The 12,405-nt window shown below is 42.5% G+C and overlaps 2 protein-coding genes across 2 annotated transcripts in view; one reads left to right on the top strand and one right to left on the bottom strand.

The window, feature by feature from the left end:
* Positions 1-11,676, bottom strand: part of AAMDC (adipogenesis associated Mth938 domain containing) — a 55,164-nt gene extending 43,488 nt beyond the window's left edge. The window contains exon 1 of the mRNA XM_053561985.1: positions 11,549-11,676. The gene's annotated coding sequence lies outside the window, so the exon portion shown is untranslated. The remainder of the gene's footprint in view (positions 1-11,548) is intronic.
* An 85-nt stretch (positions 11,677-11,761) lies between these two features.
* The window catches only part of RSF1 (remodeling and spacing factor 1), a 198,888-nt gene continuing 198,244 nt past the window's right edge, over positions 11,762-12,405 (top strand). Inside the window, exon 1 of the mRNA XM_053561132.1 lies at positions 11,762-12,262. Within this exon, the coding sequence (XP_053417107.1) occupies positions 12,076-12,262 (187 nt within the window). The 5' untranslated portion in view covers positions 11,762-12,075. The remainder of the gene's footprint in view (positions 12,263-12,405) is intronic.

The following is a 12,405-nucleotide window of genomic DNA, read 5'->3' as shown; positions in this document are numbered from 1 at the left end:
ACCTGTAGTCCCCGCTACTCCAAAGACTGAGGCAAGATCACTTGAGCCTGAGAGTTTGAGGTTACTGTGAGCTATGTTGTTTTTTACTCCTTTTTCTTGTTTCATTGTTCTGGCTAGAACTTCTAGTACAACATTAAATAGAAGTGGAGATAGCAGACATCCTTGTCTTGTTCCTGATTTTAGGAATCAAACAGTGGGTTTGATCAAACAGTGTATCACCATTACATCTGATATTAAATGTGGCTTTTTCATAGACGCTTTTAAGTAGGTTGAAAAAATTCTCTTCAATGCCCAGTTTACTGGGTATTTTTATCATAAGAAGGTATTGGATCTTGTCAATTTTTTTTCATATATCAGTATGACTGTGTTGGTTTTGTCCTTTATCATGTTAATATGGTATAATATACAGTGTCCATAAAATTTTTATGCAATTTAAAATGGAAACCCTGTATAAATTGATTTTTAGACTTTAAGCCAATATTGCATACTTGGGATGAAACCCATTTGATCATGATGTCTAATCCTTTTTATATGTTGCTAGAATCAGTTTGCTAGTTTTTTTTTTTTTTTTTGAGACAGAGTCTTACTATGTCACTCTCAGTGGAGTACCATAGTGTCACAGCTCACAGCAACCTCAAGCTCTTGGGTTTAAGTGATTCTCTTGCCTCACCCTCCCAAGTAGCCAGAACTATAGGTGCTTGCCACAACGCCTGGCTATTTTTTGTTGTAGTTGTCATTGTTGTTTAGTTGACCTAGATCAGGTTCGAACCTGGCACCCTTGATGTATGTGGCTGGCGCTGCAACCACTGTGCTATGGGAGCCGAGCCAGTTTCCTAGTATTTCATTAAGAATTGCCGTGTTTGCTAAATAACATGGAGTTATTGGTCTGTTGTTTTCTTTTTCTTTTTCTTTGAGACAGTCTCATTGTCTCACCCTCAGTAGAGTCCTGTGAGGTCACAGCTCACAGCACACAGCAACCTCAAACTCTTGGGCTTAAGTGATTTTCCTGCCTCAGCCTCACAAGTAGCTGGGAGTACAGGTGCCTGCAACAACAGCTGGCTTTTATTTTGTTGTAGTTGTCATTGTTGTTTAGCAGGCCCAGGCCAGGCTCGATCCCGCTATCCTCAGTGTATGTGGCCGGTGCCCTATCCACTGCGCTACCGGCGCCGAGCCAGTCTGCTGTATTCTTATATTGTGATGTCTTTGTTTATTTTGCTACCAGGGAAAATGTGTCTTCACAGAGGGAGTTGGGAAATATTCCCTGTCTTCTATTTTTTGTTAAACTTTTGTGAAGGACTGGTATTAATTCTTCCTTACTTTAGGTAGAATTCACCATAAAGCTATGTGGGTGGGGCTATTTTTTTCTTTTTTGAAAGGGCTGGGGGGGGCGGAATTTCAAATTCTCAATTTAATCTTTTTTTTTTTTAGGCAGAGTCTCACTCTGTTGCCCAGGCTAGAACGCCATGTTGTGAGCCTAGCTCACAGCAAAACTTCAAACTCCTGGGTCCAAGTGATCCTCCTACTTCAGCCTCCTGCATAGTTGGGACCTGCCACAATGCTCAGCTAATTTTTCAAGTTGTAGAATAGGCAAGGTCTCCCTCTTGCTCAGGCGGGTCTCAAACTCCTAAGCTCAAGGGATTCTCCTGCCTGCGCTTCCAAGAGTGTTAATATTATAGGCATAAGCCACTGTGCCTGCCCCAATTCAATTTTTTTTTTTTTGGAAACAGTCTCACTTTGTCACCCTTGGTACAGTGCCATAGTGTACATAGCAACCACAAACTCCTGCACTCAAGCGATTCTTTTGCCTCAGCCTCCCAAGTAGCTGGGACTACAGGTGCCCACCACAATACCTGGCTATTTTTTGTTTGTTTGTTTGTTTAGCAAGCCCTGGAGGGGTTCAAACCCACCAGCCTGGGAGCAAGTGGCCAGCACCCTAACCACTGAGCTATGGGTGCCCAGCCTCCAATTCAATTTTTAATTGAGTTTTTTAATTAAAAAGTATTTTTTGAGTTTCCATATTTTGTGTTTCTCTAGAAATTTGTTACTTTTATTTAGATTATGTAATTTGTGGGCATACAGTTAGTTATAGTATTTCCTTACAATCTTTTTAGTATAATATATAATGATGACTTCTCTTTTACTTCTGAATTTCATAATTTGAGTCCTTTTTGTTTTATTTTATTTTTTTTTAAGAGACAGAGTCTTACTTTGTCGTCCTCAGTAGAGTGCCGTGGTGTCACACACAGCTCACAGCAACCTCCACCTCTTGGGCTTAGGCGATTCTCTTGCCTCAGCCTCCAGAGTAGCTGGGACTATAGGCGCCCACCACGACACCCGGCTATTTTTTTTGGTGTTGTTGCAGTTTGCTGGGGCTGAGTTCAAACCCGTCATCTTCAGTATATGGGGCTGGCGCCCTACTCACTGAGCCACAGGCGCCACCCTTGAGTCCCTTTTTTTCTTGGTGAGTCCAGCTACAGGATTATCAATTTTGTTGATTTTTTTCCAAAGAACAGAGTTTTTTTGGAAGGGATAGATTTTTCTTTTCAAAGAATAGATTTTTCTTTATTACTATTTTTATTTTGTTTGTTTAGAGTCAGGGTCTGGCTATGTGACCCATGCTGGACTCAAACTCCTGGGCTCAAGCAATCTTTCCTCCTCAGCCTCCCAAGAAGCTGGCATTATAGGCATGGACACCACATTTGGCTCATTAGTGGCTCAGTGAGTAGGGTGTCAACCCCATATACCAAGGGTGGTGGGTTCAAACCCGGACCCGGCCAAACTGCAACAAAAAAAAATAGCTGGGCGTTGTGGCGGGCACCTGTGGTCCCAGCTACTGGAGAGGTTGAGGCAAGAGAATCGCCTAAGCCCAAGAGCTGGAGGTTGCTGTGAGCTGTGATGGGACAGCACTCTACCAAGGGTAATAAAGTGAGACTCTGTCTCTACAAAAAAATAAATAAATAAAATAATATTTTTTTTTTAGGCCAGGCACAGTGGTTCACACCTATAATCCTAGCACTCTGGGAGGCTGAGGCAAGTGGATTGCCTGAGCTCACTGGTTTGAGACCAACCTGAGCAAGAGTGAGACCCTATCTCTAAAAATAGCTGGGCATTGTGGCGGGTGCCTGTAATCCCAGCTACTTGGGAGGCTGAGGCAAGGGGATTGCCTGAGCCCAAGAGTTTGAAGGTGCTGTGCTCTATGATGCCACAGCACTCTACCCATGGCAACTGAGTGAGACTCTGTCTCAAAAAATGTTTTTCTTTCTTTTTTTTTTTTGCAGTTTTTGGCCAGGGCTGGGTTTGAACCCCACACCTCCGGCATATGGGGCCAGCGGCCTACCCCTTTGAGCCACAGGCGCTGCCCCCCCCCCCATTTTTTTTTTCTTTTTAGAGATGTGGCATCTCACTGTGTTGTCCAAGCTGGTCTTGCACTCCTGGCCTCAAGCAATCCTCCCACTTCAGCCTCCCAAGTACTATGATTTATAGGTATGAGCTACCTTGTCCAGCTCCTTACCCTCAATTTCTATCCTAGTCACACTGTTTGATTCAGATTTGAACATAGGAGCTGAATTGCATCAATCGGTGTCAATTTTAGAACATTTTGGGGGAAATTCTTAGATATTAAAGATGGGCAGAGTAGAAGGTGAAAGGGTTGCATGTAACTATTGCTGTTAGAAGGAAAGTTAGTCTAAAAATTTAGCCCACACAGAGTAAGGCAAAACAGAGAGACATACTGAGTGGTACTATCTGATCAAATTATACCTTAAGCATGAGCTACCATCGATCTTTTCAATTCTATGAAGCAATAAATTCTCTGTAAGCCTGTTTGTCTTTTACTTAAAACCTGAAGTATCCTGACACAGTAACAAAACTCTTCTTAATGGTACACCAGATATCTGAAAGTGTCCTCTTAATAGTATTGAAGAAATCCTTTTTTTTTTTAAATGCAACATACAAACTTTATTTAACAATAGTAACAAGTCAAACAGGCACTTATATTAAGAGAAAAACTAACTAGAAGAAATTTTATCTTAAATATCCTACAATCCTACAGTAACCTACTTGTAGTTGCATTTAAATGAGCTCTGTTGCTGTGAATAATACAGCTCATGCACAGGTATGGATGAATGATTTGTACATTTTTCAAGTATTCACTTGCATTTCTCTCTCTCTTTTTTTTTTTTTAGAGACAGAGTCTCACTTCATCGCCCTCGGTAGAGTGCCAAGGCGTCACAGCTCAGAGCAACCTCCAGCTCTTGGGCTTAGGTGATTCTCTTGCCTCAGCCTCCCGAGTAGCTGCGACTACAGGTGCCCACTACAATGCCCGGCCATCTTTTTGTTGTTGTTGCAGTTCAGGCGGGGCTGGGTTTGAATCCTCCACCTTTGGTATATGGGGCCAGCGCCCTACTCACTGAGCCACAGGCGCCGCCCTCAAGTATTCACTTGAAGGAATGCTTTTGCCAGGACAATTCTGCTTGACATTTGGAAACCTATACGCCTGTCATGTCATAAAATTTTACTTAATGGGGGCAGCGCCTGTGGCTCAAAGGAGTAGAGCGCTGGCCCCATATACCAGAGGTGGTGGGTTCAAACCCAGCCCTGGCCAAAAACTGCAAAAAAATAAAAATAAAAAAATTTTACTTAATGAAGGATATAAAAAATTACTGTGTTCATGCTTAGAGGTCTTCCAAAGAGTATGGAGGTAAAACAAAAATTCTATCTAGTAATAACTATTTTCTTCATCAAAATCAAGGGATAAAGATCCATTTTGTTCATTAATATACACACTTATTCATTCATTTGCCTCCACACAGACATTTTATTTATTTATTTTTTTGAGACAGTCTGAAGCTGTCGCCCTGGGTACAGTGCTATAGCGTCATAGCTTACAGGAACCTCCAACTCTTGGGCTCAAACAATCCTCCTAACTCAGTTTTTCTATTTTTAGTAGAGATAGGGTCTGGCTTTTGCTCAGGCTGGTCTCAAACTCCTGAGCTCAAGCAATTCACCCACCTGGGCCTCCCAGAGGGCTAGGATTACAGGCATGAGCCATTGTGCTGGGCCTTCGCAGATATTTTACATCAAGACTCAACACACATTTCATATATATGTATATGCACATATATCATGAATCATACTTATGAAATAATACTTATCAGGGTGGTGCCTGTGGCGCCACCACCTCTGGTATATGCCCTGAATACTTGAAAAATGTACAAGACCTGGCCAAAAACTGCAAAAAAAAAAAAAAAGAAAGAAAGAATACTTATCTTTACTATATATGATACACTGTGATATTTTGTTTTATTATTTTTATTTTATTTATTTATTTATTTAATTTATTGTCGGGTGCGGTGACTCAACACCTGTAATCCCAGCTCTTAGGAGGCTAAGGCAGGTGGATTGCCTGAGACAGAGTGAGACCCTGTCTCTAAAAAAAATAGCCGGACATTGTGGTGGGCACCTGTAGTCCCAGCTACTTGGGAGGATGAGGCAAGAGGATCACTTGAACCCAAGAGTTTGAGGTTGCTGTGAGCTAAGTTGCCACGGCACTCTACCAAGGGTGACTATGACTATGACTCTGTCTCGAAGAAAGAAAAAAAAAGGAAAACTATTTAATTTATTTAGACTGAGTCTCACTCTGTCACCTGGGTAGAGTGCCATGGCATCATCATAGCTCACAGCAACGTCAAACTCTTGGGCTCAAGTGATCCTCTTGCCTCAGCCTCCCAAGTAGCTGGGACTATAGGTGCCTGCCACTAGGCCCTAGCTAGGTTTTTTTTTTTTTTTCTATTTTTATTAGAGATGAGGTCTTGCTCCTGGCTCAGCCTGGATTCCAGCAAGCAACCCACTTGTCTCACCCTCCCAGAATGCTAGGATTGCAAGCCTGCGCCATGGAGCCCCATCCTGCTTATTTGCAGGGAGTTGATGTAGAGACTGGGTAGGCAGTGTACCAGGGGTATACTTACGAGGCTTAGGGTAGGGGCCTGGCATCCTAATACAACGGTGTCCCAAAAGTCGCCATACATAGGAAAAAAAGATATAACAGTAGATATCCTAGAACATGTTCACCATGTGTGGAAGCAAAGACTTTGTAGGTATAGAAAGAGGTGGCCAACATGTAGAGAATATTTTGTAAATATTTTCTGAAATTTTGTAATGAATATTTTGTAAATAAAAGTACATTTAGCTATGCTTTTCTAGTTTCCCTAGGTATGGCAACTTTTGGTATACCCCATATTTTAAGAACCAGTATAGGTTTTCCAGTCCATACTAGTGAGTATCAGTCCTTGCTGTTAAGGATACTAACCCGCCTAACGTGACCCCAACTCTCAATTCTCTAATGATAAAGTTAACAAATGTAGCAACAATATGAGATATAATATATCATAATATAGGCAGTCTTCCATCCTCATTTTTCTTTTTTTTTTTTTTGTAGAGACAGAGTCTTACTTTATGGCCCTCGGTAGAGTGCTCTGGCATCACACAGCTCACAGCAACCTCCAACTCCTGGGCTTAAGCGATTCTCTTGCCTCAGCCTCCCGAGTAGCTGGGACTACAGGTGCCTGCCACAACGCCCAGCTATTTTTTGGTTGCAGTTCAGCCGGGGCCGGGTTTGAACCCGCCACCCTCGGTATATGGGGCCGGCGCCTTACCGACAGAGCCACAGGCACCGCCCTTCCATCCTCATTTTTAAATGAGTAAAAATCATTTATTCCATCAGAGAAACTGTTCTCAGCCATGCTTTTAATAGACTAAAGACATGATTGCAAGAGGGACTTTACCTAACAATTGCAATCAGTGTAACCTGGCTTAGTGTACCCTCAATGAATCCCCAACAATAAAAAAAAAAAAATTAATTAAAAAAAAAAAAAGATGTTCAGTTAGACACTCTAAAAGTGCCTTCACTAATGAACAAAATTCTATTGTAACATAGAAATCAGTTATCAAGAGAAAAAAACCAGGAAATGGTTTGTTTATATCTTGTTTATATTAAGACTTCCTTGGGCGGTGCCTGTGGCTCAGTGAGTAGGGCGCCAGCCCCATATGCCGAGGGTGGCGGGTTCAAACCTCAGTCCCGGCCAATACTGCAACCAAAAAATAGCCGGGCGTTGTGGCGGGCGCCTGTAGTCCCAGCTACTCCGGAGGCTGAGGCAAGAGAATCGCTTAAGCCCAGGAGTTGGAGGTTGCTGTGAGCCGTGTGACGCCACGGCACTCTACCCGAGGGCGGTACAGTGAGACTCTGTCTCTACAAAAAAAAAAAAAAAAGACTTCCTTTTCGTTTCCTATGTTTTCTTATTAAACTATCTTAAAGAGCAAAGACTTCCATTTCTGTTGCAATTAAATAGTTTTCACCTCATTTAATATATATCTACATACTTCCAAATGTTTTAACTCTTTTTTTTTTTTTTTTGCAGTTTTTGACAGGGGCTGGGTTTGAACTCACCACCTCCAGTATATGGGGCCGGCGCCCTACTCACTGAGGCACAGGAGCCACCCCTGTTTTAACTCTTTTTAAAAGTGAGGGTTTTTTTTTTTTTTTTTTTGTAGAGATAGAGTCTCACTTTATCACCCTTGGTAGAGTGTTGTGGCATTACAGCTCAAGCAACCTCCACCTCCTGGGCTTAGGTGATTCTCTCGCATCAGCCTCCTCAGTAGCTGGGACTACAGGCGCCCACCACAACACCCAGCTATTTTTTGTTGCAGTTTGGCTGGAGCCGGGTTTGAACCCACCACCCTTGGTATATGGGGTTGGCACCCTACTCAGTGAGCCACAAGCGCCACCCTAAAAGTGAGTTTTAAACAAACCCAATTTGCTTATCATTGATTAGGAATTCTCCAAACTGGCTCATATACTGAATTCAATTCCTCTCAATGTACATTTATGAGCTTAAAATATCTCTAAAAAAATTGTGTAACAAATGGAAAGATAACATATGAGGGAGACAAAACATGTGTATAAATTATTCTGATAAAAAGCACATTGCTACCAGCACTACTTTGGAAATACGTAGGGATAAATCATTAACTTTTAAAATCAAAGCTTAATTACATATATAGTTGAACGCACAAATATTGTTTGCAGTTCAATGAAGTTTTTGTTTTTTTTTTTTGAGACAGAGTCTCAAGCTGTTGCCCTGGGTAGAGTGCTATGCCGTCATAGCTCAGAGCAACCTCCAAATCCTGGGCTCAAGCGAACCTCTTGCCTCAGTTTTTCTATTTTTTTGGTATAGACAGGGGTCTCACTCTTGCTCAGGCTGGTCTTGAACTCATGAGCTCAAGCAATCCACTCACCTCGGCCTCCTAGAGTGCTAGGATTACAGGCGTGAGCCACTGTACCTGCCCAGTTCAATGAGTTTTGACAAACTATGCTTGCCAATCAAGATATAGAACTATCTACAAAGTCCCCTTTTGTCTTTTCTAGTCAATCCTCTTCCAAGATGTAGAGGAAATTACTATTTTGATTTCTATGTCCACAGATTAGTTTGATCTTCATACTGATAGACTTGTACAGTACCTAACTCTTGTGTATCTGCTTTGTTTCACCCAAGTAGTGTGTATCAGTAGTGTTATCAGTATGAGTAGCAGTCTATTGTAGGACTATATCACAATTTTCCCATTCTTCTTTTAATGAGTATTTGGGTTGTTTTTCACTTTTTTTGTATTTTAAATAAAGTAGCCATTAATTCTGACTGAGCAAATTAAATAAGGTTTTTTTCTCCTAAGAGGATGTGCAATTTGAAATATTTTAAGAAATTTCTTATTCATATGCAAAGTTGAACTGAATGTAATTTAGTCCTTATTTAAAGGCCTCTTTATGGCAGTTGCAATAAATTAATTATAGGTTTAAAAAAGAGCTACTATTCTATGTACCTTTGTATTTCAGTCTGACATATATAACTCAAAGCTATTCAATCACATAAATTGGAATTGTAACTCACAATTTCTCTAACCCAGGAAGGCAAGAAGACATGGTAGTATTATGGGTGTGTGTAATTGTTTATTTTCAAGAACAGACTGTGAAGACATAACCTAAACCTTGCTTTGTAGTAAAACACCTCTTATCTTTGGGTGGATATAACTTTCTGAGATCAAGGACTTTGTTCCCATGCCAATCTGGATTAGAATAGGCAGAAACTCTAACCTTATTTATCAGTCTCCCTGTCAATAACAGTTTGAGCACTGAGAAAAGAATACTATAGTAATAACGTTTTTATTATTTATTTTTGGAATGTTATTTTACAATCTCATGGAAGTGTGGGAAGTAAGGTGCTGGTAAAGCTGAAAGCAAAGAGAAAGGGTAAGTTTAAGATAATAATATAATTAAATCTTCCTTTTATCTTGAAGATTCTCACTTTAGAAATGCCTTCACAAACAAAGTATTGTGTACCTGGCTTTTATTTAAGGTCAATTAAGTAAACATTATATGAAGGGTTTTTTTGTTGTTGTTGTTGGGGATTCATTGAGGGTACAAGAAACCAGGTTACACTGATTGCATTTGTTAGATAAAGACCCTCTTACTATATGAAGTGTTTTTGTGTTTTTCCCCAAAACTGTTGTTAAAAACATGTCCTGGATCAGATTATTCTTAACCTGAGATTTGAGTCCCTAAGGATTAGGGATATATACTTAGCAGTATGAGAGTTGAGTTCTAGTAAAATGTTTTGATTTAGTTTTGCATTTCATTTCAGTGATTGCTGAAAAACAACATTTTACCACTTGTTAAATTAAAACCTCTTTTGCAATGGTAGTTCATAACCAGAAGACATTTTCCTAAAGACTTTAATATCGTAAAATTGTCTTTACTGTGGTAAATACAGGTAAGATAAAATTTACCATTTTAACTTTTTTTTTTTTGTAGAGACAGAGTTTCACTTTATTGCCCTCGGTAGAGCACTGTGCCGTCACAGCTCACGGCAACCTCCAACTCCTGGGTTTAGGCGATTCCCTTGTCTCAGCCTCCCAAATAGCTGGAACTACAGGCGCCCGCCACAATGCCCGGCTATTTTTTGTTGTTGTTGTTGTTGCAGTTAGGCTGGGCCGGGTTTGAACCCACCACCCTCGGTATATGGGCGCCCTGCCCACTGAGCCACAGGCGCCGCCCCATTTTAACTATTTTTAAATGTATACTTCAGTAGCATTAAATACATTCACATCGCTTTTTATATTTTAATTTCTTATGTGAGTACTTATTAATTTGGAATTTTCAAAAGTATTTGCTAAATTTCAAAAAGGTTTGTATATTACCCAAGATTAAGAATTACTATTCAGAGTAATAAATTCCCCTTACAATACTGAATTTTTCTTTTTTTGGGGGGGGGGGCCAGGGCTGGGTTTGAACCGCCACCCCTGGCATATGGGGCCGGCGTCCCACCCCTTTAAGCCACAGGCTCCGCCCTGAATTTTTCTTTTGATAAATGAGTATTCTTTTTTTCCTTAGATGACGAGAATGGTTTCCCCCTCCTTTCCCCTTTTCAAAACCTTTCCCTGCAGAACCAAATTCAATGTTTAACTGTGTAACCATTTCCCCTGACCTTGATATAATTACTTGGCCATATATTTATCTTTTTTTAATCATAAATTTTTCCATATTACATCACTTGTACCTTGCTTCAAATGCATTTTAGGAGGTAGGTATTATGAAAGTTTTAAATGCACTCTGAAAATTCTGGGTCAAAGTTATAAGCTGTAGACTAAATAAATACAGCTGAATTCAGTATAAATTATGGGAACTCTTTTCTTGGATAACAACAACTAATATTTCTGTAAGTATTGTGTCTAATCACTTTATTATGAATTATCTGGTACTATCCTATGGTATAACTATTTTATCTCCCCCACTCCCATATGGAAATTCAAAGAAAATGATGAAATGGTCCTGCTAAGACTCAAGTCCGGCTGAATCCAAAGTCAGGTTCCTAACTGTAACGTATATTGCTTCCCAAGCCGCACATTCTATTTTACCACACTGGTGGTTTTTTTCTGTGATTCTTTGTGGGAGAATGTTCACCGTCACCCCCAAGGAACTGGAACCCAGTCTTCTAACACACTTCTTTGCGGTTCCACGGTCTCATCATGTTCAACTCCCAACACTCAGACACTGGTCCCCCAAAAGAGCCCCTTCTCTTCATTCAGCCACTAGTACTCTCAGCAGAGCTGTCTCTTCACACTGCGGTGCCCCCGGAGACCGTGGTCCCTTCAGACTCTCATCTCTCAGCTGGGCCCCAGCTCCTCACTCTGGTGATCCCCAAGAGTCCCTCCAGTTCCCTCAGCACCCATGTGCCCCCTTGTCACCCAGCAGAGCCCTCAGACTCTGCTTTTCCAGGAAAGCTGTGATTCTTATTCTCCATCAGACTGCAATATCCCTCGGCAAACTTTCGCAGAGATTCTCTTAGAAAGGTCACACCCCAATCACTAAAGGCAGGTGTCTTACCAACCTCTTCCCCTAATTGTACTTTTCGTCTTTTTATCTGCTTCTTATTCACTATACTCTGCTTCCTCTACCATCTCGTGGTCCAGTTTCAGTGCCAGGATTTCCTCCAAAACTCACCCACAGTCCTCGGTGTTTAGAGTTCCCAGCGCTTCACCTCTCACCTCCGGGAGGCTTGCCGCTCCGAGCTAGACGATTCCCTGCCCCCGCCCGGGGTAAGCCTTTCTGCCAAACCACGGAGTAAACCCCGCCCCCTCAAGCCTATTGGTCATTATTCTGAGAAAGTCCCGCCCCTCTCGCTTTCAGCCCGCCTCCCCACCCCGCTCCCCTTGTTTTCATTCCCCCTGTCACACGAGGCAGTGGCAAACCCGAAGTGGGAGGGGAGAAATAGAAGGAGGGAAGGGAGTGGAAAGAGGGCGGAAAGTGAAAGGCACAGAGGGCCTCTCTGTCTCTCGTCTCACTAGGTTCTCGACTGCTCCTGGCCGCCGATGTATTGTGGGATCGCGGCGCTGTTCCTGAGACTGTCGGAACCGCAGGGGAGCCCACTAGAGAGCGCCTCCTATCGTCCATAAGGTTGCCCTGCCATTCCTCGGCACCCCAACTCCCCTCACCCCCCCATCGCCTCCTCTTCCATCCTCCAGTTCAAAATGGCGACGGCGGCGGCAGCGGCGGCGGCGATGGCTCCTCCGGGCTGCCCGGGTTCGTGCCCCAACTTCGCCGTAGTCTGCTCCTTCCTAGAGCGCTACGGGCCGCTGCTAGATCTGCCTGAGTTGCCGTTCCCCGAGCTGGAGCGGGTGCTGCAGGCGCCGCCGCCAGACATCGGCAACGGAGAAGGTAAGCTAGGGGCCCGAATGCCCGGCGGGAAGCGGCCCTGGCTGCTCCTTCTCTTAGCTCTAAGCAGACACTCAGGCCCTCCGAGGCTCTGCCCTCCTCCTGGGGCGCAACTCTGTCGGGCCCATCTTCTCCGTCCAGCCTCA

The sequence above is a fragment of the Nycticebus coucang genome, chromosome 14, assembly GCF_027406575.1.
Source record: "Nycticebus coucang isolate mNycCou1 chromosome 14, mNycCou1.pri, whole genome shotgun sequence".
Classification (NCBI taxonomy): domain Eukaryota; kingdom Metazoa; phylum Chordata; class Mammalia; order Primates; family Lorisidae; genus Nycticebus; species Nycticebus coucang.
This window is presented reverse-complemented; position numbering and strand designations above follow the sequence as displayed.